Source organism: Ctenopharyngodon idella, chromosome 8 (genome assembly GCF_019924925.1).
Source record: "Ctenopharyngodon idella isolate HZGC_01 chromosome 8, HZGC01, whole genome shotgun sequence".
Classification (NCBI taxonomy): Eukaryota; Metazoa; Chordata; class Actinopteri; order Cypriniformes; family Xenocyprididae; genus Ctenopharyngodon; species Ctenopharyngodon idella.
Window position 1 is genome coordinate 20,991,887 of NC_067227.1, and position 27,623 is coordinate 21,019,509.

Sequence of the window (27,623 nt, forward strand, 5' to 3'; positions counted from 1 at the left end):
GGCAGTTTAACTGTTTAGAACAAACAAGGGACTCATGAACAACCACCACAAGTGGACGACACCACAACAAAAAAACAGCAGATCATTCAGGTAACCACACAGGATTAAGAATCAATGGTTCACAAACTTTTGAGCGGTTTGTTTTTATAAATTCAGCTATTTTTTGTCTTGTGGACCATATGTAAACATTTTTTTTATGTAAAATATCTTACTCAGGACATTACTAATGCATATTGTATGACCTCTTATTTTGTTAAAATTATTCACATTTTCAGAGATTCTGCAAGAGGTTCACAAACTTTCAAGCAGCACTGTGTATATATATATATATATATATATATATATATATAAATAAAATATAGTATTTATTACAAACAGTTTATACATACATACTGTATCATATGCATGTATTTGTGTGTCCTGATATATATACACATATTACTGTATGTATTACAAACAGTATATATGTATGAATACATACATAGTCTTAAAACTTTTTAATTTAATTTTTGTGTGTGTGTGTTTAATTTTGGAGGGAAGAGGGACTGCTCCCATAAGATATAATACATTCACAGTATGTACTGTATATATTTTCTCGTGCTTCTATGCTCATAATTACTAACATCCTAATGTTGTGTTATGTTAAGATACAATCACATAAACATGCACAACAAGTTAATATCAATGAATGAAGCTGCTTAGTTTAAGTCAAGAAAGAAGTTTGGTCAACAGTAAAAAATAAAATAGCCAAGGCAACCAATTGCATTCAACAAAACATTTAATTATATATTATATACAGGGAGAGGGTAGGCAAGTTTTCCTTGAATGTTCTGTCTTCAAAGAAACTCATTCGACTACCTACAGAGAGAGTAAGATGGCAGAAAGCAGGCCAGAATAGGAATACAAGTGTTCACAATAGCCATTACATTCTTCCAGCGCAGCTGATCTGGAGACCTGGTGGTGAATCGAGAATCAGTCAAATGCTTATCCGTACAATGATAACAAAAGCATTCAAACTCAAGCCAGACAGGGTTTAAATTTTGTCAGCTGAAGACCCAAGTTTGATTTGAAGATGAAAAATGTACCAAGCACAATGTTCTCTCACCATTCTGATTTCTAACACACACACTCACAGTGTTCGACTGGTCTTGTGGCTGTCAGGGTAAAAAGAACACTGATGCTCTCAGTATGATTTCCTGTCATCTCTGGGCGTGTTCATATGTAAACTGCTCAAGCTTTTTTTGTTCTTTAGATTGAAAGATCTGAAAAAAAACAAAAAAAACAACAACATACGTTTACCCTCCAGTAGACCCTCTGCTCGAAGAAATCAGGACAGAAGTGGTTGAAAGTTGACAAAAGAGACGATTAAAACACCAGGTGTAAACGTGTATGTGTCTCCCTCGTCCACTTGTGATCCGATCGACCAAAACACAACAAAAACGCAGAGGAGACCGGGTCTTGAGTCGAGTCAAGCCTCTTGCTGCTGGAGAGAACTGGGAGTTGTAAAGAAAGGAAACAGTGTTAAGGTTTATACATTGAAGGACAGATTAAATACACATCAAAAGCCTATGTTTCCCAAACATTTTCATGAGATTGACACTACAGAAGTGAGAGCACACACCTACAGTTAGGTCCATAACTATTTGGACATTTGTCATGATTTCTGTTATTTTGGCTCTGTTCTCCAGTACAGATTTTAAAATTAAATGAGAAAAAAATATATATCTATATACAAACCGCTATTGTTATCCAAATTTTTATTATTCCACACAATAACATTATGGAAAAAGCTGGGTGATTATTTTGCTCATCCAACAAATGATGCAAATAAGGGAAATTATTTATATATATATATATATATATATATAAAGCTCAGCCATAAAATTCTGCTTTTATGCTTCTATAATGTTCAGGATTTTTTTAATGCTGTCATAGAGGTGTAAATTCAATTACATGATTTAGCACTGAGGTCATAGCTTGTGGGGGGGGGGTTGTACTTGCTTTATATCCAGATGTGTTTAATATTCTGACCACATCATGTATGTAAAGGTGGGTATGTAAGGTGGGCAAAAAATAAGAAACCCCTCTGAATACAGTGTAGTGCAACATCACCTTTTACTATGACCTCAATATTGAATTTACACATTTCTGGCTGATTATAAACTTCATTAAAGTAGAATTCATAGCAGAGCTGTTGTATTGAATTACATTAGATCGTATAATGTGTACCTAATATAGTGGCCACTAAGTGTATTCAACCTTCTTACTGTGTTATTCTCTGGTACTTTAATGATCTGGCAACTAAGTGTTGATAACTTTAACAACAAATCTAATAACTGAAGATAAACGTTGTATGTCAACGAACTTGCAAATGTAAAGGTAAATGTAGCCCAACTGACTTCAGGTTATGGTAGCTAAAGTTAGTGAAGTGTTGGTCACTTAAGCTAGCTGCAATTAGAGTCTAACTAACGTTATTATCTTCCAATAAACATTAACTAAAGCTGGTTACATAAAATACAACTATTGACTAGATTCATGAGAGGTCAGGTAATGCGTTCAAAAGTCAAAAATGCAGAAATTTAATCAACTTACCAGCGAGTGAACTTCGGAATCACTGAAAATGAATGGGGTTCAGCGCTGGAACTATCAGTGTTTGGAACTATCGGCTGCTCCACTACACGCTTTACTTCCGTATTCCAAAGTTCCTATGGAAGTCTATGTCGCAACTGTTTTTCAACGGCTCTGATACAGACCCTCTCATCTCCCTATAATATACAATCTCTAAGATGGCGCCCGCAGATGAAACAATCATCCCAAACGGCGCTGGTCCAGTATAATATCATACAGGTATAATTTTCTTTTTATTGATCATTAAATCGTTTAATTAAGGTTTGTACATGCTAGTTTTCATGGCAGAGTTTAACATAAATATTTATTACTACTGGAGCTGCCAGTTTGCTACATTTCAAATGATTATTAAACAGCAAGCACAAACTATGCGAAATCGGCAGCCCTTCCGGTGTACTCAGTGTCCGAATTCACTAACTCGTTTCATTCACTTCTTCAGTGGACTATATTAGTGGAGTAATGTAGGGAATAGAGAATGAGGGTGTAGGGGGCGATTTGGAACACAGCAGATGTTCCCTTTATTCCCTATGCCGTTCGCAGTGCCCTTCGCACTTAACATGTTCGCTCCCTTCGGATTGGAATCTCACTTAAGGAGAAATACCATGTGAAGTCCACTTCGCAGTCCACTTACGGTCGAATGGAACGCACCTATGATCCCCAGTTGATCCATAACACCGCAATTACAGGTGTCGATTACACAGCAATCTGTTTACTGAGCTGCATGATCCAGTGCTAGTTTGCTTGCTTACTGCATCTATTCAGTATTTAAATGCACCAGTGATTCCCCTCATTTTTGTTCCATTACAAGACAATGAATCCGAAATTGCGTGATATCAACTTCATTGTTTTGATTTACTGATTAACAACAATAAACTAATTCAGAAATTTGTTTTGTTAATTTCATTCGCTCACAAATTACGTCGAAACAAAGAACGCCTTCAAGTGAAATATTCGTGTCTTTTTTTTTTTTTTTTTTTGGGTGTGAGCCGCGTGACTGACGCCACATCAGTCCAAAACTGAAAGAACGCTTTATTCAGAAAATGAGCAACCAGTAGCTAATCTGTGACCAGTGATTTGTGAAAGAAATAGACTTGCAATTACTCCATAGCCTATCAGCTGGTAAGTAGTTTTTAGTCATTTATTAAAAAGGAAAACTTGCTGCTGACCCGAGTCCCGACACGTTAAACTGTAGCTTATCCTACTAAAAAAATCACGGCACAAAAAAATACAGGCCTTTGTTGTCCTTATTTTAAAGGCATTCGACAACTGACTAATTTATATAAATGGCTTCCTTTATCTTTTATTATAGTCGCTTTGACCCGATATGTGTTATTTCTAAATTTCCTAAACATTTTGACTAAAGTAGCTAAGTTGACCAACGTGAAAGTATTTACGGGTTAGTTACACTTTCAGTTTCTCTTATCAGGAACAAGCTACAATTCCACATGTGGGAAAGTAGAGCCCTGTGGCAGACACAGCAGATTTTAGAGGAGAAAAACTAATTTTGATGTAAGTAACTTTTTTTTATTTATTTTTTTTACTTCATTTATTTTTCTTATGGCAATTTCTGTTTTGTAGTTAAACTCATCAAAGTTAAATTTTGTTTATTTTGTGTCTGTGTAGATATTTTTCATGCAAGTTGTTAGTGCCAATGTTTTGGCTGTTAGCTGTAAGGTGAGCTAGTTCATGGCTACAAGACTCTGGGTTAGTTGTTACATCAATGAAACATGTTACAGCCTACGCCAAGTAAATTTTTGTATTTATGCTCCTCCTTTTTTTTTTTTTTTTTTAATTGCCTAGGTCAGGGGTGTCCAAACTTGGTCCTGGAGGGCCACTGTCCTGCAAAGTTTAGCTCCAACTTGCCTCAACACACCTGACTGTAAGTTTCTAGTATCTCTAGCAGACCTTGATTAGCTGGTTCAAGTGTGTTTATTTGGGGTTGTTGCTGAACTGCAGGATGGTGGCCCTCCAGGGGCAGGACTGGACACTCCTGGCCTAAGTCTTGGAAGAGAAAGACAAATTGAGGGATGTAAAATGAGCATTCGCTCATTTTATTCATTTTTGTTACACACACACACGCACACACCAATTATGTAGAAAAGTCTGAGTTGAATAAAAAGCTTTAAAAAAACTGTTTTTTTTTTTTTTTGTTATAATCCTTATTTCATAATGTTACATCTCACCCCGGTGGATATCATAATGTTACATCTCACCCCAGAGTCTGTTACAACTAGCCCAGACTATGGGGTGAATTGTAAAATTTCACTCCCCATGTCTTAAACTAAACCACACATTTAGATAGCCATGTCATTTAATAGCTGACGCTTGTAACTAGTTTTGAATGCACTGGCTTAAAAGAACTCCAAGATACAGACAGAAATGTCAAAAATGTTACAACCATCCCTGGTCTCCCCTACAGATATTTTTAATGGTTTTGTGATTTATTTGATTCAGACTTTCAATATGAAAATCCATGATAATAAAATATTAATTATTTATTCCATATCAGTATTTATTATGTTAAAAAGCATGTAGCTATTTTTGACTGCTCTCCCTTTGCATTTATAGGATTTACACTGTATAGCCAAATAAATTCCCAAAAATGTTAAAAAAAAATGTAAATTTTGCAACCATCATTTTCATCACAAAATGCTATTATATATATTTAGTGGAAATGACACTGTGGTGAAAATTTTTGTGAAATGTTAAAAATGACAGAATTTGATGCAGGTCCATAGTAGACAAAAAGGTAAACTAATGAGAGTGTGAAAAGTGTTTTCAGAGAATCTATTTACTATATATACTGATTGGCTTCATCACTCCATCACCTCTCCTCCAATAAGCTGGTGTGTGGTGGGCGTTCTGACACAATATGGCTGCCGTCGCATCATCCAGGTGGATGCTGCACATTAGTGCTTGAGGAGATTACCCATTCCATATATAAAGCACTTTGAGTACAGAGAAAAGCGATATATAAATGTAACAAATTATTATTATTAAATATTCACAAGACAAAAGTGCCTTTATTTGAAGAGACACCCCAATAATATATGCAAGAAAGTTTACAGTGAGCTGATTCTTTACTGTTTTTCTTTCTTTTTCAGTTGGTTTGCCAAAGAATGGATATGTGTACAAGATGCTTGTGGAAATACAACCTGCACAAGATCTGATTTTTGAACTACCGTCGTCTTGTCTCTCGGTTTTCAACAAAAATACTGTTAGCTGTTAAGGCACCCATCAGACCATACAACTAATGGCACAGATAATGTGAAGAATGAGGAAATGTTTCCTCAATGCTCACATTAACTGACTAAACTCCACTGAGATTTATGTGACATGTTCACTTTAAGGATTACTGTTCTCATTACTATTATTTTTCCACTTAACTATGAATTTTGCTTTTGTGGATGTGCTCATGCTGAATATGAGATAGAGGGGCAATGCTGCCCGATGTGTGCTCCTGGTAAGACTGCTAATAAAAAGTTATACCATATAGTTTACATGTTTTACACAATTTGTTTTTATTTTTCAATCTATATTCTTTATCAATGTGTTGTTTCTTTTTTTTTACTTTAAGTTTGTTAAATATATTACTTCAATAGTGATGATAATCTGCTTTATTGTGCATTAATGATTTTTTTTTTCTTCATAAAAGCAATAAATAAAATAAAAAAATTAATATACTTAATTTGAAAGTCAGTATACATTGACAATGCAAATTGCATCACATTGCTAAAGGGATTTGTTTTGAAATTAAATAACAAATTTTATGTGCTGTTTTTCAGGAAATCGTGTTGTTTGGCACTGCACAGATGACACCAGCACAACTTGCGTTCCATGCCCTGAATTCACTCACATTGATGAACCCAGTAGCTACACTGAATGCTTTACTTGTACTGTGTGTGATGAAGGTGTTTCACCCTTTATTTGTTCATCTAATAATTAAAAAAATTATATATATATATTTGAATCATTTGAATCTGCTTGATCTTTTAATGCAGGTGATTTAGCATCTGAAGAGATGCAAGCTAGCATGGGTAACTGTTCCTATAACATTAACTTATGCAATATGGTTTCTGCTGACTTGTTTCTATCGTAGGCCGAGGGTTAAGAGTGAATAAAGCATGTACTCAGTCGTCAGATACTGTTTGTGGGCCGCTGGAAGGATTCTACTGCACTGAACAAAATAAAGGCAGCTGTAGATTCGCTGTGCAACATTCTGAATGCAGCCCTGGACAATATATCAAACAAGCGGGTAAAAAATAAAAGTATATAAATATACATGGACAGTGAATAAAATGCTGTTTATTGTTATCTGTGCAGCATTAGTTCCAGTTAAGGAAACAGAGTGTTTTTGTAAACACAGTAGTTACTTTTTATGTAGTGTCAACTATATGTCCATTGTCTTTACAGGAACTGGCTCCACAGATACAGTATGTGCTGATTGTAAAGGTGACACGTATTCAAACGGCTCTTTTTCATCCTGTTTACCACACACAAAGTGAGTGTTCACTTATGTTGTTGGTATGTGCTGTTGGTCATCATTTTTCAACACATCTGATTCTGGATATCATTCACAGATGTGAAGCATTGGGACTTACTGAAACAAATCCAGGAACAAAATCATCTGACAGTGAATGTGGAAATTCCCCTACTGCTTTAGCAGTCATTATTTTTAGTGTTATAGTTACTTTAATAATAATATTTACAGTAGTTTTTACAATTATACATATTCGAAAGAAGAAACATTCTAAACATTCAGGTAAGTTTGTTCAGAATATTTTTATGAGATCTAATTGTTTTATAATTGACTTTTCTGTGCAACCAATTTAAATAATATAGGCCTACAGTATAACTGATACTGTAACTAATACATTGTGACAATCATTCATATACACTATATATTTGCTATAATTAGGAAAAAATATGGTGATGCAGTGAGGAATATAATATTGATTAAATTACTAATAATTTTGTCTTCTGTTCATACAGGAATACAGGTATATTGAAAGTTTATCTTTTTTCACATTAAAGAGAGAAAAAATAAAGCAAATATCTTTTACTGTGTTTTAAATAACTAAATGTATGTTTATTTGTTTTTTGTTAAAAGAAAACAGGAAATTATTTAAATGAAAAAGCCAGTACAAAAGGTAAGAATAGTAAATCATAGACATACAACACAGTTAATCAGCTCATGATGAGAAACTTCAGTGACATAATAATAGATTTTAATTGTGAGTTACGCAATAATATTTTTTTGTGTTTTCTATGACTGTGTAAGAAAACATGTTTTGTGCTTGTGCAAGCTGAAAAGTAATGCTGTCCTTCACTGTGTTTTCAGTTGTTGATGGCAGGATAAATTATGAGACATTCGGAATGGAAGAACAAGTCCTTACAAAATGTGAATGACTGCAGTTTCCAGACTACTCAGAATTGTCTCCACATTCTCTAAAGTATTTATCATGCCTGAAGTCCAGCAGCTAAAGCCACTAACAGTCCTTAAAACAAACTGAAGCCCCCATTTGACCAGTGGTGGCTCTGCTTATGAACTGCTGTGCTCCCAGCTTAAAAAAAGAAAGTAATATTTAGCAACAATATGAACATGAGGAATATTACAAAACTGTGATAAAACATGAAACATCTTTTAACAGAAACTATGTTCAATTACTTTTGCACAATTAATTTTTTTGATAACTTATGTATTAATTTAGCATTATATTAAAGTAGCCTCTTTTTAAATCACAAAATCAATGCTTACTTACAATTTGTGCGTTTGTGTTTTCGTTACCTTTTCAGCATTTTAGTTATCATATATATACAACTTTTCAAAAGCAATGTCTGTATTCTACATCAGTTCATTCCGATTGTATTTGCAATTGATATTAGTGATTTGAATTTGAATAAAAGTTTTTTTTTCTTTTCACATTTGGCATTCTATATCTATATCATATCTGCTATCTGCTAACAAACTCCTCCTTGTCTGATTTTAGTAAACAAATGTGGACACATATCTCTGAACAAATGTAGACTATTATGTATAAAATGTGTATATAGTATATTACTGTAAACAGCAAAGGATTATGGGAAAATACATGGTCGCCACTGTAATTTTTTTTTGTAGAAGTTAGTTGGACAAAAGAGAAAGGATTTACTAGTAACTCCAACAACGTTAGTATATTATTTCTATTTTATGTAAAACATACATAATTTCAAATGTTGTCACTTGTTAACAGCAAATTAACATGATTCATAGTGTTGTTTTTCACATCAGAATGTTTTGGTGCCTTTTTTCTGACTGGCGGCTGGTGTTACAATATATTCAGTTCCTGAGATATTGGTTTCCATTGGGTGGTGCATGCTTGAATATTCATGAGTTTCCCCTGTTGTAAGCGTGACATTGAGAAAACGCACAAAAGAATGGAACAGAAAATATTAGTGCACACTCCTCAAATCGCAACATGTTTAATGGATTATTTCAAAAAGGTAATAAAGTTTCAGTGTTAATCATAAACAAACTGTTCACATTTTCAAAACAATTCATGTGTAATATGACAAATGGTCTTAGCTGTTTTGCCTGATTGATTGCAGGCATTCAGATAGTGCAGAGCAAATATGAGCGAATAACCTATGGTGCTAGCGTAACCACTCCTCCTCAGCCCGCTCCGAGCAGGATACGAACCGGGTGGGAGAGGGGCGCACAAACAAGGGTGCTAAAAACCGCAGCTGCTAGCATGCCTTTTGAGGCCATGGGGAGTGAGGTTTCCACTCACCCCCCCCCCCCCCCCCCCCCCTAAACCACACTCCTATCCAGGTCACGGCACCAAATGCAACCAGGTCCTACTTGACCCACTCCGAGTGGGATTCCGACGTTTCTGGTATTATAAAATATTGTATTTTAATTTTCCAGGCATATTCATGCCAATATGGATGTTGCGTGTGTAGCCGGCGAGGTGATTACGACTATTAAAGGGCGTGGCCAAGTAGGTAATTGGTGGGTTTTTAAGCAGGCACCTAGAAGGGTACCTGGAGATGGGGTCCGATCTTTTGTGTGGAAGCGTGTTGCCTCGTAGTGGTGTTTGTGCACGGATATGGTCTGAATGAGTAGGTAGGCTAAGTGGATCTTAACTTTGTTTTATGTTCACAAAGCCTTGCTTTATTAAATCGGGGCGCTATGTTTTAAATGCAGATGTAAACATTGTGCTGCCTGGTACCGCTTCCGTGTTGGTTTATGTATGGACACTGTTTGGGGGAATAGGTAGGCTAAATGAATATCTATGTTTATTTCTACAAAGTGGTGTTTTACTAAAGGGTGTGATGTTTTTAATGTAGGTGTAAACATCATGGATTTAGCAGCTGCTGGTCACGCCCGTCCTCGTTTGATCTCGGATATTAGTCCGTGGTTCGTGGCTGTGTTGCAGGTAATCAGAGAGGGTATTTATAATATTTAAGTGGTTTGATTTTATTATTTTTAATGATATTAAAGAAAAATGTGATTAGGTGCAGTATTGTTAATTGTGTTTTTGTTTATATTCATATTAGGTTTAGTTGATCGCTGTTCCTCCTAGGTTTTTTTTTTGTTTTTTTTTCTCGCTAGCCCGTCCTTGCGTGTGCGCGCTGTATGCCTCCAGCGCAATTAAAGTTTATGATTCTTGTATGAACTGGACTGGCTAGCGGGGTTTTTTTTGTATTTTTTTTTTTTTTATCTTTTTCTCTTTGTTTGTATCACTTCCCAGCCTCGTGTTGCCAGCCAACCTTTATATTCCCTAAATCAGATTGATGCTCTACAACACATGAACTATTCTTTTGCATGAGGTTTATGTTTGCAGTGTAATTATTTGAGTGTTTTTTTTTTTTTTGAGTGTTGTATTTATTTAATATGATTTTTGGAGTTTATGTATTTTACTTTATTCTTTCTTTCAAATCGTTCTGTGTAAGGAAGCTGGTTTGTGTTGGGATCCAGAGAGGGTTGGCTGGTTAGTAATATCTTTTTTTTTGCGGGGGGAAGGAACTTTTGTCACATGTATCTTGTTGTATTCATTGCTTCATTTGTATAAATAAATGATCTTTTTTGTGATTTATGAAGTTTTCTTCTCCCTGATTATATTTGTTTTTTTGGTCACCCTTGTTGGAAGTAAGAGTGGACTAGTTACACGTGGATCTTAAATTTTCTTTTAAGAACTAGTAGCATATGACCAACTAAGTTAGCCAAGACAGTTAGGCAATCAGGCTTACTTTCTGGTATTAAATTAGACCAATCTACATTTTACTGACTTAAAAAAAAAAATTATAAACAGTCTTGAAAACAAGTTGATGCCTCTACTTGTTACCACTAGATGGGGCTATATGCTTATGCATATAACCTTAAGCTTATCTTGCCATGCTGTTGCAAATCCTGATAAAAGAACAGTTTGTTAATAAACAACCATACTCGATTCCCTCTCGTGTGATCATTCATGGCAAAAATGTATTCAAGATTTTATAGTAGGCTACAGCCTACTTCATCTTTGCTAGGAATGTATTTCATTGCATTCAATGACTGTTGTGTATCTAGGCTATAAGTGCTGAACGACAATAATTGAGTGAACTTTAAGTTTTGAACATTGATCTGTCATTTGTAGGATCAGAGAAGCTTCTATCATTGACAAGAAGGTATGGGTCAGATCTTTGACGAGATTTAACTAGTAAATTAACTAGAACATCTAAATTAAAATAACTCTGCTCTGCTGTGGATACAACATTAATGTCACATATGACGTGAACAAATTTAGGATAATGTTGCATAAAAAGGTCCTGTTTACATTTGCAATTAACATGCAATCACCGTGACACCCAATCATGTATTTGTCTACTTATGTATCAAGACACAAGCTCGGATCTCTTTTCCAAGAGCAGTTTTTAAATTAGATTGCTCAGTTAATCGAAATAATAATGGTAACGTGTGTTATGGATCAACTGGGAATCATGTTAACTGCGGATATGCGCGTGCACGCAGATAGTTTTACCTGACTTTCTAGGAAATGTTGGACAGCGCCTGATTCGTCACAGGGAATTTTCCACGGAGCAGATTTAAAGGCTTTCCACATTATTTGTGAATGTTTGTATCATTATTGGACTTTGATGTTTCCCCTGTCGCTGTTAATGGAAGTTTTAATGCGTTTTCATGTCAGGTCTCACAGAGCACGCCCAGATTATTTTGTTTACATAGAGACAGAGCGCATTTAGTATAATCTGAAAACCACGCCCACCGGGGCCGAATACGTTCCCCTCCAATGCATTTCTTATAGTTGTGCTCTGTCTCACTGCCTGTGTCCTTAAACATTCGTATTTTGTGGTCGACAGCTTATAAAAACTTAGTTCTTGGTTTTTTGGCTTGTTTGCTGTACACCTTGTCACATAGTAGCTTTTAGACATTGTTCTATTTTTTGTTTTAAGCCAGAAATGACAAAGAGACAGCCTCACGCTATACAGGTGCTGGTCATATAATTAGAATATCATGAAAAAGTTCTTTTTTTTTTTTATTGTAAATTATTTAAAAAAATGAAACTTTCATATATTCTAGATTCCCTACATGTAAAGTAAAACATTTCAAAAGTTTTTTTTTGTAAATTTGTTGATTAGAGCGTACAGCTAATGAAAGTCCAAAATCCAGTATCTCAAAATATTAGAATATTTACATTTGAGTTTCATTAAATGACCATCCCTACAGTATAAATTCCGGGTATCTTTTGTTTTTTGAAACCACACTAATGGGTAAGACTGCTGACTTGGCAATGGTCCAGGAGACAATCATTGACACCCTCCACAAAGAGAGTAAGTCACAGAAGGTCATTACTGAATGGGGTGGCTGTTTACAGAGTGATGTATCAAAGCATATTAAATGCAAAGTTGACTGGAAGGAAGAAATTGGGTAGGCAAAGGTGCACAAGCAACAGGGATGACCGCAAGCTTGAGAATACTGTCAAGTAAAGCCGATTCAAACACTTGAGAGAGCTTCACCATGAGTAGAATGAAGCCGGAGTCAGCGCATCAAGAGTCACCACACTCAGACATCTTCAGGAAAAGGACTACCAAGCCACTTCTGAACCAGAGTCAACATCAGAAGCATCTTACCTGGGCTAAGGAGAAAAAGAACTGGACAGTGAACAGTGGTCAAAAGTCCTCTTTTCAGATAAAAGTAAATTTTGCATTTCATGTTGAAATCATGGTCCCAGAGTCTGAAGGAAGACTGGAGAGGCACAGAATCCAAGCTGCTTGAAGTCTAGTGTGAAGTTTCTGAAGTCAATAATGATTTGGGGGGGGGCGTGACGTCTGCTGGTGTTGGTCCATTGTTTTATCAAGTGCAAAGTCAATGCAGCCATCTTCCAGGAGATTTTGAAGCACTTTATGCTTCCATCTGCTGACAAGCTTTATGGAGATGCTGATTTCCTTTTCCAGCAGGACTTTAGCACCTGCCCACAGTGCAAAAACCACTTCCAAGTGGTTTGCTGACCATGATATTACTGTGCTTTATTGGCCAGCCAATATGCCTGACCTGAATCTATGGGATATTTTCAAGAGAAAGATGAGAAACAGTCGATCCAACAATATACAGATGATCTGAAGGCTCAATAGTGCCTCAGCAGTGCCACAGGCTGATCACTTCCATGCCACACTTCACTGATGCAGTAATTTGTGCTAGGAGCAAGTCATTTGCTGTAATATGTCCTGCCGATCAAGTATTGAGTGCACAAAAGAACATACTTTAAAGAACTTGAACTTTTCTGTTTTGCAAATCCATTTTTTGATTGATCTTAGGAAATATTCTAATATTTTAAAATACTGGATTTTGGACTTTCATGAGCTGTACGCTCTAATCATCAAAATTTAAAAAAAAACTTTTGAAATGTTTTACTTTACATGTAGGGAATCTAGAATATATGAAAGTTTCATTTTTTAAAATAATTTACAATAAAAAAATGAACTTTTTCACGATATTCTAATTATATGACCAGCACCTGTATAAAGTCAATGGGGACTGTTGGATCGTTTTCCTCCCCGGTGGGCGTGGTTTTCAGATTATGACGCGTGTCGCTCTGTCTCTATTCGTTTCAATGGAATTCGTTTCTGACGACAATTTTGTGCACTATATGAAGTAGCTATTTACGTTTCTTTAAAGCGCTTGTTTTTTTTTTTGTTTTTTTTTAAATATTGCTTTATTTGCCTCTTAATTTGAGCAGCAATATTTCTGTGGTTTAAAAATGACGTCAAGCATTTTTTTTTAATATTGCTAAAGAAGGAGCTATAAAGCATACTCCATAAATGTTCCTAAAGAGTCGTCAAGAGAGATAAACAAGCAATAGCTATACATTATGCATATCATTTCGAATTAGTGGCACACAGACAGGATGCAGTAAATTTATCCAGAGTATTTATTTAAGGGAATGATCAACAAACGTATGCATAGTTAACAGGTGTTAAAGCAAAAATCACACACAAAAAAAAACACTTTTAACAATACAGCTTCAAAGCAGCATTACATAAAATGCATGTGTACATTACTATGAAGAGAAATGTGTTATGTCAGAAATGACTGTCAATATAATGTCCATATGGCAGAAATGTATGGTTAGTTAACATCATTCAGTTAAGCAGAAAAATGTTCAGGCAATGATTGCATATTGTGGCCATAATGATTATAATATAAGGATAATTTTGCATGTTGATTCAGAGTTGGTATCATCTGAAGTCCTCACAGGTGTTGGGGTCATCTAAAACCTTCACAAAGGCTGAATCCAAATATTAGCGAGGTCAGTACCTATAATATAAGTTATATTAGCCTACATATGAAGAGGTCCACACTTGTTAAATTTTATTTATAAAACTGACAGATAGTGTGTCATTTTTTCGGTTAATGAAGTCTGCAATAAAGTAAACAAAAAGCTTTTCCTATTCTAATTGCTTGGGAGCGTATATTTGTATTTGTGTGAGGTGCCAAATGATTATGAGTTTAGTGATGTATATTGTCTTTTGGAATTAGCCAAAATATGTAACAATTCATCATCACAGTATAATATGTCCTGCTTATGTTAGTCATGAAAAACCTGTGGTTGCCAAATGACTGGTTGTTACAGGACTTTCATACAAAATACAGTATGGAAACTGGAAAAAGAACCTGTGAGACATTAAGAAAGATATTTACAGCATGGTTCATTTTTAACTGTTAAAACACTTTGTCACCTTAAAAATGTAAACATGCCATACATGTGACATACATAGGGGGTTGGGGGAACCTACCTGTGTTCATCACTCATATTAAAGAGTGTGGCTTTGAATCTTGCACTGCTCATCACGTTTTCTACTATCAGGTAGGCTTCACAAGTAGTCTGATGAGAGACCAGTATGTAGTGTGTAAAATGAAAAGCAGGAGTCATGAACTCAGAGAATTTACTGAGGACAAAGTGCTCTTCAATGTTTAAAGAATAACAGAGTAACAATTAAATTCAAGCACCTAACTGAATGTACAATACATACACACTATTACTATAAGCATTAAATTCAGTTATTTTAATAGATTATATGATTCTAAGAAACTTCTGTATTAAATTCAGAATTGTTCTAAACGGAGATCTGTTCTGAAAAAAATAAAACTCATTATTTGAAACAATATGTTTTTATAATTCCTAAGCCAATGCAAAATGTTGAGTTTAGATCAGTCATGAATCCAGAATGAAGTTGCTTTATGTCAAGGGAAGAGAATACAGAGGTTGGTTGTACTTGTAACCTAAGCAAGAGATCTCAGAATATAAAATCAACAAAATCAGTAAAATTACTTAGAACAAACTCAAGCCAAAATATCTGTTTGTTTGTTTGTTTTTTCTTCTTCATATATATGTAATCACTCAGAAAAGAAATAATTTGATTATGAACAATAGTAAACTACAGATCAATTAACAAGACTTGTAAATAACATAAAGGACTTTGTAATGTTTGCTTTAGTATAGCCAACTGCTAATTTTAACTTAATGATTTAACTAAAACATGGCAGCACACTACAGACACAATATGATACACTAATGTTGAAAATAAATACTTATACTTTACTTAATTTCGTTGACAAGTTTGACATTCATTGAAACTACTGTCCCATGTTAACGTGGGCGTGGTTTGTGAGCGTGACATGAGAGCATGATAAACTTCCTTAAAACTGCTCCAAAAACGCAGGAACGAACACTGCGCAATCGAGGCACTTTATTATGTATACAACTAGTGAAACATACATTTTTAAATCTATGATCCGTGGAATATTGCATGTGACGAATCTGTCACTGTCTAACATCTGCTAGAAATACAGGTAAAACTGTGTGCTCGCGCGTGTCCCCAGTTAACATGAGCTGCGTTCCATTCGACAGGGTCCCTACACAATGTTTACTGCTCCCTACTCCCTGAGCATGGTATATCAATTGAAGTGGACTTCGCTGACAATAATCACTCATTTGGAACACCCTGCAAACGTCATCAAAGAAAGTCAATGACGGTGTCGTGCAGATTATGATATAACATAAATAAATAGATATTATAATTTACTTTAGAATTTAAAATTGACTCTTGGTAGTAAAGCTAATAGAACTAGATGTTTCAATCCCTTTAGTAGGAAACTCTTGATAGTAGCAGTCAGTATGGAGTGGTGAGAAAAAAAAACAAAAAAAAACAAAAAACAAAGGGGGTAAGGTATTTCATTGGGGTCATCAGGTGGGCACCCTGCTTCATCGACGTTTCGTTGATTGAAGCCCACAACGTCTCCAGAAGGCTCAACGGTGTACCCAGCGTCCCAGGTACACCCCCTCTCTACCTAGCTGCCCAGATAGGGTCCTTACACTTGATCCAGAGCCAGTTACTGCTTTTTTCGGCAGCACTTGACATGGACTTGATGGCCTGTTGGAAAGAGCGACCCTTCACCCCTGTTTTCCTCAACAAACTGGTGGTAGATGTTGCAACAAATCCCCTGCATCCCACCTTTACTGGGAAGATGCTGGTCTTCCAGCCATTCTGGGATGCTTCAGCTGCCAGGTCGGAATATTTGTTCTTTTTCCTCTCATAAGCCTCTTCAACCCCATCTTCCCATGGTACTGTTAATTCCACAACATATGCCTGCTTTGTTGTTGGAGACCACAGGACCATGTCTGGCCGGAGTGTTGTAGCCACTATTTCTGGGGGAAACACAAGCTTCTTGTCAAGGTCCACTTCTAATTTCCAATCTGTTGCTGGCAGCAGGATGCTTGCATCCTTAAGTGTTGTATGGTGCTCTTGATGTTGGCCAGCTGGTACGAAATTTGTGAATTTGTCCTGTCCTGCCAATGTTTGTGGGAGGTTGTTTATGGTGGTTCGCTTCTGTTCCAGTATTGATGCCAGCTCTCTGAGTACTTGGTTATGCCGCCAAGTGTAGCGCCCTTGGTTGAGACTTGTAGTACACCCTGATAGAATGTGCCTTAGGGATGCAGGTACCTGACACAGGGAACAGGCGGGATCTTCTCCATACCACTCTTTCAGATTTTGGGGGGAGGGTAGCAGGTCGTATGTGGCTCTGATGACAAAACTCAGCTGCGCTCCCACCATCTGCCAGATGTCACGCCAGCTGAGCTTTTTCTTCTCCAGGCCCTCCCAGTTGGTCCATCTCCCCTGCTTGGCCATTGAGACGGCTTTGGCATGTCGCTCTCCCTCCTCCTGTCTCCTGACTTCTTCTACCACTAGCTGTCTCTTCTGTACTGAAGTTGCTTTGTGCCACAGAGGAGTTTTTGGGATGAGTCCGAACCCTGCCCTCCCATGCTGTACTTGTCCAACCACATCTCTGAATTGAAGCGCAGACTTTGCACTCTGAACAGCTTCTGATGGATTCCACTTCCACTTCCACCCAGGGGGCCGTTGTTCGAATAACTGCGTCCTCTGATTCAGTTAGGGTCATGACGAGCCTTGCTTTGGTGCATTTGAACTCTTCCACGAGCCCTGTGATTGGTAATTCCAACTTGCCATGCCCATAAAGTCCGACAGAACTTAAACAACATGGAATTCCAAGCCACTGCTTCAGCTGTATGCTTATCAGCCGTTCCAACTTTTCAACCTTGGTGATGGTGATCTCATACACAGTTAAAGGCCATGAGAGTCTTGGGAGTATGCCAAACTGAAAGCACCACAACTTGAGTTTTCCTGGCAACAATGTCTTGTTGATGCGCTCCATGTACATGCTGGTATCATTTTTTAGTTGTTTAAACTGCTTGGTATCTTTGAGCTTCGCATTATACCATCTCCCCAAGCTCTTTACTGGCATTTCTGAGACAGTTGGGACAGGTGTTCCGCCGACATGAAATCTTTGGTCTGTAACTTGGCCTTTCACGATGGAGATGCTTCGGCACTTACTGGGCTTTAACTTCATCCTCGCCCACGTTATATTTTGATGAAGTTTTCCAGCAGTCTCTTGGTGCAGGGGACCGTTGTTGTGAATGTTGTTAGATCATCCATATAGGCTTGAATTGGTGGTAATCTCTGATTACATTGTAGCCGTTCTCCTCCCACGACCCATTTCAAGGCTCTAATAATGATCTCCATTGCCATTGTGAAGGCTAATGGGGAGATGGTGCACCCCGCCATGATGCCCACCTCCAGCGGTTGCCAACTTGTGGTGAAGCCTGACGTTGTAATGCAAAACTGTAGATCCTGGAAGTAGTGTTTCACTAGATTTGTGATTGTAGTCGGCACTTGGAAGAAATCAAAGGCAACCCACAGAAATGACTGAGGGATTGAACCATAGGCATTGGCCAGATCGAGGAACAAGACATGGAGATCTTTCCCTTCTTTCTTTGCAGTCTGGATTTGATGCCATATGATGCCATATGGTCAAGGCATCCCGAAAAGCCTGCAATGCCAACCTTTTGGATTGATGTATCAATTAAGTGGTTTTGTTTTAAATACCGTGTCAGTCGTTGTGTCAACACACTGAAAAAGATCTTACCTTCAATGTTCAGAACACCCCTCTCGCTCTTCGCCAGGCTTTTGGGATAATTTGCTTGTCCCACGCCACTTTCATGTTTTTCCACAGGATTTTCAAAACATCTGGAGCATTCTTACAGACACTATACAGTACGCTGTTAGGGCCTGGTGCAGATGCTGATTTTGTCTTTTTTACTGCCTGCTTCACCTCGCTCAGCTTGGGAGGGCTGATCTCTGATGTTGTGGTGGTGATATTGGAGGGATGTCAGTGGGGACAACGATCGGTTCATCTTTTTTCTCATCAGTATAGATGGTTCTCAGATACTCTTCTACCTGGTCTTTTGATGTTTTCAGGGATCCACTCTTCTCCTTTGTGAATATGCCTCTCACAAATTTAAAAGGGTCTTTGTAGAAATCAATTCTGACTTTTTCTTTCTTCTTCCGGCGCATCCGTAGGCTTTCTGCTCGGCGGAATTTTGAGAGCCTGTGCTTTAGGTCCTCTTGAAGGAAGTTAATGCCTCCCCTTTCTTCTGCTGTCGCCTTTCTCCACAACTTTCTTAGCCGTCGCCTCTCTTTCACAAGTTGTTGGATTTCTTGCAGCCGACGGGACATGGGGGCGGGAAGCATGTCTTTTTTTCTACCTTGCTCCTTCACTCCACATTTCTCCTCTCCGTAACTGTAGATAAGGTCGCCCATCTTCTCCAGCTTCTTCTCGGCTGATCCTTTGACGCTACTTAGGATAAGGCTTAAGTCTGTATTGATGGTTTCCCGCTCCTTGCTATTAGACTTTGGCCATTTCACCAACGGCTTACGTCCTTGCATGTTTTCTTTTTTGCGGTGGGCTGGTTGTTGTCTTGGACTGGTAGTTCTGCCTGACGCTTCCTCCTCATTCCCTGGGGTGCTGATTCTCTGCGGACTGTGGGTTTCTTCCTGCCGCTGAGTTTCACCTGACTGATTTAACCTTCTTTTTGACAGAATCCGGTCAATGCGGGGCCCTGCGTTGGTGGTTTTCAGGCATTTCTTCTGTCCTTGATGTACTTAAGACCATGGGTTGATGTTACTTTCGCCCATCCACACACGCAAGTCTGAAGAACATGTCCAGCTGCTGGTTTCTCAAGAGTCTTACTAGATTTGAAGCTGTAACTGTCATGCCATATGAAAATAGTCTCATTTGGTTAACTGTATAAATGTATTCTTAATCCATGGTTTGGGTCTCGTCTCGTGCACTTTCTTTTCCACGCACAGCCACATAGTAAACACTCCTGAGGTACATAAAGTAAAATAAAAAATGACAGAGCCTCAGCTGCTTTTCAACACCTTTACTTTGTCATGCCTATTCATACAATAAAATATGCAAATATAACACTCATCGCCATAACCATTCATACTTTCGTTTGTATAAGAATAACAAAATGTATGAATACTCAAAACGCATACGTAAATTCCTCCATCGCAGAGCCGTTTAAAAACTCTTTCAACGGCTCTGCTCCATCGTAGTTCTGACTGGTGACGCGGTGCGCAATGACAGTTGGGTGATTTTACCTCTCTACTTCCTGTGAAGTGATGTATCAATGGCTGTGTCCGAAATAGTCCCCTATACCAGGGGTACTCAAATATAAACTTGAAAGGTCCACTTACCAAATTTCCATTCAGTCCGAGGTCCAGAAAAGTGATGGTCAAATTCCAAATAGAGAACTCCAACAAAAAAAACAGAGGCAATCCCCAGAACTTTCGAACTATACACAAAAAAACGACATGGTAGGCCTTTTAGTGTGAAAGGTGACACCTTCTTTGTGCCACCAGTTGTTTAAACTTGGGCATAAAAGGTGTGAGGGCCAGGCGGAGGCACTGATGTAAGTGTTCATTGGTGAGTGTGCTAAGGTATGCGTTTTTCACCATGTTCATGGTTGAAAAGGCAGATTCACAGCAGTATGTTGAGGGAAACATTGTGAGAATTTGAAGGGCCATCTTCTGCAGGAGAGGAACACCTGCTGCAGTGACCATCTTCGTCCAGAAGGTGACAGGGTCACAGTGAGATTCCTGCAGTGCTAGGTTTTCTTGGAGCTCAATTAGCTCTGTTTGCAGAGAAGCAGCACTGGCCCATTGGAAGACTTTCGTGGCTTCAGTTGAGAATTCTGCAATATTTTTGACAAGAAATGGATTTTCAATGCACAGCAAGACTTGTTTTCCCAGAGGGAAATCTTTAAAGCGACTTTGGAAATGTTTGATCAGCTTGTCCAGGAATTCAGCATAATTGTGATGGTGATGTTTTCCTGCAGTCTGATCCAAAAGTCTTGGGAAGTGAAGCAGGTCCTGCTGTAAGTCACATTTGAAAACCTCCAGCTTCCTCTGAAAAGCACGGATAGCTGACATGAGGCCACACACTGTGCTGTTTTTGCCCTGGAGCTTCATATTAAGGTCATTGAGATGGGAAGTAATGTCAGTTAGAAAAGCAACAATTTCCATTTCCTCTTCATTCTTCATGAAATCCACAAACGGTTTGGCTTTTGCACTCTTCTGATCCAACAGAAATGTCTCCAGCTCTTTCCGCAGTGCCCAAAACCGCTCCAGTACCTTGCCTTTACTAAGCCACCGGACGTGGTTGTGAAGGAGCAAATCATCAAATGTTGCATTCACCTCTATTAGAAATGAGCGCAACAAACGATGTTGCAGAGCAGAGGATGCTCTCAGATAGTTGACAAGTTTCATTTTCACTTTTAGACAGCAAAAAAAAAAAAAAAAGAACGGTTACCAATATTTCCACTGCTCGCAAACGATGAGACTGCCTGTTTATCTGCCTGGTCCAGAGCACGTGACCGGTGGATACATCTGACTGACTTGAGTGAGTGACGTTGTTATAGCGATGCGGTTGCAGCTGATGTGATCGGACATAGATGAAGCAGCCAAACCGAGTAGAAGCCTCAAAGATATATAGCGCGGAATCAAAATTGTGCACTGCACTGAAAACTCATTTGGATTATGATTAAAATAGCATGTTGGTTTTGGCGTCGGTCCAGATTTAACCGTGTCTGGGTCCGGAAACGGACCGGAGTCCGCCTATTGAGTACCCCTGCCCTATACCCTTAAATAGGGCACTATGGACTACTTGCACTGAGCCTCATGACGCACATCCGGTTTGATATATTACGGCTCAGTTGTTTCCGGTTATATCTATTTTCAATGCGCTGTTAACTAAAACGCCTCTTAAAATGAGAGTCCTCGGGATAATTTTAAATTCCAGACATATTCAGAGACAAGAGAAGATATATTCTGATGATTACCGTATACAGATCTTTCCAAACTCAACGTAACTTTAAGTTTTAATCCAAGATAAACCGTGATTATTTCACCACAGGGTGTCAGCGCTCTACTAGTGATCGCGACGCTGCAGTGTGAGACGCGATGAATAAGATCAGAATGAACATAATATTATAATTTAATTTTAGTCACTATTCTGTGCCATTTTTTCACTGACAATCATTTGTATATAATTCACACATTTATGCCAAAAATCCTAATATTCAAAGTAGTTGCTCTGTCATTGCATTATTCTTTAAGATTAATTAAATATTTAACATCGTTAAGGCAGTTTTCACATTCATTCAACTATTTCAAACACTGGAATAAAAGAGCACCAACGCAAGCAATACTGCTCGCACGAAAATTAACCATAGTTACTCCACTCTTACTATAGTAAAACCATGGTTCGCCTTCATAAGTATTTGATTAATTATAACTATTATATGAAAGGTTATACTGCTGTTTAACCGTCAGCTTGGTTTGTTTGTGTGTGTCTTGTATGCTCTTCGGCTCGTTTAATTTCATTTTAATGTAAATTTAACAGGTATGAAAAACGATGACTAAGAGAAAAACACTGCTAATGAGAAGACGAGCACTTGACGGCGGTAAGTTAGTGGGGAAATATATTTATTTATTATTCAGAATGCACATTTGGAAGGGAAATATATTAATAAACATTTCAGCATGTTGAAGATAATTAATGTTATTGCATTATTAATTTTTTAAAAAACATTTGGCAGCCCTAAAATGTAGTAATCTGCATTTTCACGAGAAGCTCTCTGTATATAATGCTGCGTTCCAGGCAGGTTTTTGAGCCTGTAAGTCACGACTTCAAAACAAGACTCACGACTTTGTAGCGTTCCAGGCAAGTCACGCCAAACTGCCTGAGTGTAAACAAACCAGCATGGCGGACCATAACGGGGCTTATGCTTATTTACAATTATTTCTATCGCCAAAGGTGCTTACTCCTTGCTTATTTGAGGGAAACGGAGGAGGAAAAACGGCGCATAAGGCAAGAAAAGCTGTTATACCTTTTATTTTACCGTGCACCTGCATAAACACCGCATCCGTAGGGGCTGCCATTGTTGTTTCGCGGGCTATGTGACGTCAGAGCGCGGAACTGGGAGTACATCAATCTAGTACGAGTTCACGTGTGGGAAGTCACGGGTTTGACTGCTGTTCAAGTATACTTTCATGGGTAGAAGGTTGAAAAAACACGGGTTACGGGTTGCCTGGAACGCGGCATAAGTGCGCTGAACGCTGGCCGGAAACGCTTGAGCCGTATTAAGCAGAACGCAGAAGTAGTTGTGCAAGTAGTCCATTTGAGGGGACAGCCATTTGTAGTGGTGTTCGAAACCATAGTGGACGATGTTCAGTGCACTCATTCAATCCCACAATGCACTGCAATAACGAGTGTACAACCGACGCTCAACGGCTAGAGAACACCCATAATGCGCTGTGAGAGTCGCGTGCTGAATGAATTCCCGCGTCTCGCCAGGAGATGGCCAAAGACACTGGAAGGCAAGCCTGCAACCTTTAGCCAAAAAAGCGTAACGGCTAATGCTAATGCTCCGCCTCTGGCGGTACGCAGGGAAGGAGACCAGAGGCTGTTTTTTGAATGGATGTCAATGGATGAGAGGCTTCACTATGCTGATTAAACAGCTTTTGTGGAGAAATGGCTAATCATTTAATTAATCCACAGCCTGTTTGCTAATCTTCAGCATGTTTTACACTAAACAATACTTTCGTTGGGAACTATATGTAGATTTTAGCTTGATAAAAATGCATATTTTTTTAAGAGAAGGCAGACTAGGGAATGTTGCGACTGATGTCACTGCCATTACACGATAGGCTGAGAGGTGCCGCACGTGATTAAATTAGCCGTTACCAGAGCCGTTAAATATGAGAGTTGCGACACTCTTTGATCTCGCCGCCACGCTGTCACATGGTTCGTGTAGCTCTCAATAGTTCCAAACAAATCCGCGCTGTCAACCAGTTTGAATGGTTTTAAGCGGGACAGACAGCAGCAGCTATATTTGCAGCAATTATCCGTAAATATTGACGCATAATGTTATTATTATGTTGACACTTACATTAGATACATATAATAGCATTTTGTTTTCTTGGGAGTGGCGGAAATACAGCATTAATCAGTTTTTGTGTTTAACCGGAAGGAAGAGGGGCTGCTCCCATAACGTAAAATACATTTACAGCAACGACTATATTTGCAGGAGTTATATTAACGCATAATGTTCATCGATTACCACGTTGACTACACTTACAGTAGTGTATTCTATCTGGAGAGTGATGGAGAGATGGCATTATCGTTAACAGTGTAATTAACTATGTTCCTAAATACGATCCATAACATTAACATTACTGTTAACGGGATTCATTTTTCATTTCAGTATGGCTAATGTACCCCTTCATCATTCCCTAAACATAGGCTAAACCATTCATCAGGACATAAATACATGCATACGATACAGTATGTATCTATCTATACATATAAACTGTTTGTAATATATACATATAAACTGTATATATATATATATATATATAGTGCTGCTTGAAAGTTTGTGAACCACTTGTGCTTACCAGAAGTCAAATTAAATACAATATTCATTGATCTTCAAATGCAAAAAGTTTTCAACCCCTGACTCTTAATGCATCGTGTTTCCTTCTGGAGCATCAGTGAATGTTTGAACCTTTTTTAATAGTTGTGTTTGAGTCCCTCAGTTGTTCTCAGTGTGAAAAGATGGATCTCAAAATCATAATCAATGCTGGAAAGGGTTCAAATATGCAAAAGATGCTGGAAATCTGAAGAATTTTTGGGACCTGATTTTTCTGAAGAATATTGGGCAGTTTAACTGTTTAGAACAAACAAGGGACTCATGAACAACCACCACAAGTGGACGACACCACAACAAAAAAACAGCAGATCATTCAGGTAACCACACAGGATTAAGAATCAATGGTTCACAAACTTTTGAGCGGTTTGTTTTTATAAATTCAGCTATTTTTTGTCTTGTGGACCATATGTAAACATTTTTTTTATGTAAAATATCTTACTCAGGACATTACTAATGCATATTGTATGACCTCTTATTTTGTTAAAATTATTCACATTTTCAGAGATTCTGCAAGAGGTTCACAAACTTTCAAGCAGCACTGTGTATATATATATATATATATATATATATATATATATATATATATATAAATAAAATATAGTATTTATTACAAACAGTTTATACATACATACTGTATCATATGCATGTATTTGTGTGTCCTGATATATATACACATATTACTGTATGTATTACAAACAGTATATATGTATGAATACATACATAGTCTTAAAACTTTTAATTTATTTTGTGTGTGTGTGTTTAATTTTGGAGGGAAGAGGGACTGCTCCCATAAGATATAATACATTCACAGTATGTACTGTATATATTTTCTCGTGCTTCTATGCTCATAATTACTAACATCCTAATGTTGTGTTATGTTAAGATACAATCACATAAACATGCACAACAAGTTAATATCAATGAATGAAGCTGCTTAGTTTAAGTCAAGAAAGAAGTTTGGTCAACAGTAAAAAATAAAATAGCCAAGGCAACCAATTGCATTCAACAAAACATTTAATTATATATTATATACAGGGAGAGGGTAGGCAAGTTTTCCTTGAATGTTCTGTCTTCAAAGAAACTCATTCGACTACCTACAGAGAGAGTAAGATGGCAGAAAGCAGGCCAGAATAGGAATACAAGTGTTCACAATAGCCATTACATTCTTCCAGCGCAGCTGATCTGGAGACCTGGTGGTGAATCGAGAATCAGTCAAATGCTTATCCGTACAATGATAACAAAAGCATTCAAACTCAAGCCAGACAGGGTTTAAATTTTGTCAGCTGAAGACCCAAGTTTGATTTGAAGATGAAAAATGTACCAAGCACAATGTTCTCTCACCATTCTGATTTCTAACACACACACTCACAGTGTTCGACTGGTCTTGTGGCTGTCAGGGTAAAAAGAACACTGATGCTCTCAGTATGATTTCCTGTCATCTCTGGGCGTGTTCATATGTAAACTGCTCAAGCTTTTTTTGTTCTTTAGATTGAAAGATCTGAAAAAAACCAAAAAAAACAACAACATACGTTTACCCTCCAGTAGACCCTCTGCTCGAAGAAATCAGGACAGAAGTGGTTGAAAGTTGACAAAAGAGACGATTAAAACACCAGGTGTAAACGTGTATGTGTCTCCCTCGTCCACTTGTGATCCGATCGACCAAAACACAACAAAAACGCAGAGGAGACCGGGTCTTGAGTCGAGTCAAGCCTCTTGCTGCTGGAGAGAACTGGGAGTTGTAAAGAAAGGAAACAGTGTTAAGGTTTATACATTGAAGGACAGATTAAATACACATCAAAAGCCTATGTTTCCCAAACATTTTCATGAGATTGACACTACAGAAGTGAGAGCACACACCTACAGTTAGGTCCATAACTATTTGGACATTTGTCATGATTTCTGTTATTTTGGCTCTGTTCTCCAGTACAGATTTTAAAATTAAATGAGAAAAAAATATATATCTATATACAAACCGCTATTGTTATCCAAATTTTTATTATTCCACACAATAACATTATGGAAAAAGCTGGGTGATTATTTTGCTCATCCAACAAATGATGCAAATAAGGGAAATTATTTATATATATATATATATATATATATATATATATATATATATATAAAGCTCAGCCATAAAATTCTGCTTTTATGCTTCTATAATGTTCAGGATTTTTTTAATGCTGTCATAGAGGTGTAAATTCAATTACATGATTTAGCACTGAGGTCATAGCTTGTGGGGGGGGTTGTACTTGCTTTATATCCAGATGTGTTTAATATTCTGACCACATCATGTATGTAAAGGTGGGTATGTAAGGTGGGCAAAAAATAAGAAACCCCTCTGAATACAGTGTAGTGCAACATCACCTTTTACTATGACCTCAATATTGAATTTACACATTTCTGGCTGATTATAAACTTCATTAAAGTAGAATTCATAGCAGAGCTGTTGTATTGAATTACATTAGATCGTATAATGTGTACCTAATATAGTGGCCACTAAGTGTATTCAACCTTCTTACTGTGTTATTCTCTGGTACTTTAATGATCTGGCAACTAAGTGTTGATAACTTTAACAACAAATCTAATAACTGAAGATAAACGTTGTATGTCAACGAACTTGCAAATGTAAAGGTAAATGTAGCCCAACTGACTTCAGGTTATGGTAGCTAAAGTTAGTGAAGTGTTGGTCACTTAAGCTAGCTGCAATTAGAGTCTAACTAACGTTATTATCTTCCAATAAACATTAACTAAAGCTGGTTACATAAAATACAACTATTGACTAGATTCATGAGAGGTCAGGTAATGCGTTCAAAAGTCAAAAATGCAGAAATTTAATCAACTTACCAGCGAGTGAACTTCGGAATCACTGAAAATGAATGGGGTTCAGCGCTGGAACTATCAGTGTTTGGAACTATCGGCTGCTCCACTACACGCTTTACTTCCGTATTCCAAAGTTCCTATGGAAGTCTATGTCGCAACTGTTTTTCAACGGCTCTGATACAGACCCTCTCATCTCCCTATAATATACAATCTCTAAGATGGCGCCCGCAGATGAAACAATCATCCCAAACGGCGCTGGTCCAGTATAATATCATACAGGTA

General features: G+C 37.6%; 1 protein-coding gene and 2 long non-coding RNA genes across 9 annotated transcripts in view; 2 read left to right on the plus strand and 1 right to left on the minus strand.

Moving 5' to 3' along the window:
* Window positions 1–760: 760 nt before the first annotated feature.
* On the minus strand, window positions 761–27,620 carry LOC127518182 (uncharacterized). Of its 4 annotated transcripts, none has more exons than XR_007931476.1 (3): window positions 2,593–2,847; window positions 1,106–1,493; window positions 761–954 (listed from the first exon to the last, which is right to left on the minus strand). It is a non-coding gene; the product is annotated as an uncharacterized LOC127518182 (long non-coding RNA). The 4 variants fall into 4 exon arrangements; XR_007931477.1 differs by lacking the exons at window positions 761–954; window positions 1,106–1,493; window positions 2,593–2,847 and adding exons at window positions 25,518–25,711; window positions 25,863–26,250; window positions 27,366–27,617; XR_007931478.1 differs by lacking the exon at window positions 2,593–2,847 and adding an exon at window positions 27,366–27,620 and having other exon boundaries at window positions 761–1,493.
* LOC127518174 (tumor necrosis factor receptor superfamily member 14-like) overlaps window positions 3,578–27,623 on the plus strand; it is a 35,302-nt gene continuing 11,256 nt past the window's right edge. The window contains exons 1-9 of one of the 4 annotated variants that reach the window (XM_051904561.1): window positions 3,578–3,747; window positions 4,055–4,137; window positions 5,733–6,091; window positions 6,414–6,539; window positions 6,728–6,883; window positions 7,042–7,129; window positions 7,209–7,390; window positions 7,621–7,778; window positions 7,970–8,551. In XM_051904561.1, the coding sequence (XP_051760521.1) occupies window positions 5,965–6,091; window positions 6,414–6,539; window positions 6,728–6,883; window positions 7,042–7,129; window positions 7,209–7,390; window positions 7,621–7,637 (696 nt within the window). In that variant the 5' untranslated portion in view covers window positions 3,578–3,747; window positions 4,055–4,137; window positions 5,733–5,964 and the 3' untranslated portion in view covers window positions 7,638–7,778; window positions 7,970–8,551. The other 3 variants (XM_051904563.1, XM_051904560.1, XM_051904559.1) reach the window with 3 other exon arrangements.
* Window positions 9,572–10,706, plus strand: LOC127518187 (uncharacterized). The gene is made up of 2 exons (XR_007931488.1): window positions 9,572–9,883; window positions 9,958–10,706. It is a non-coding gene; the product is annotated as an uncharacterized LOC127518187 (long non-coding RNA).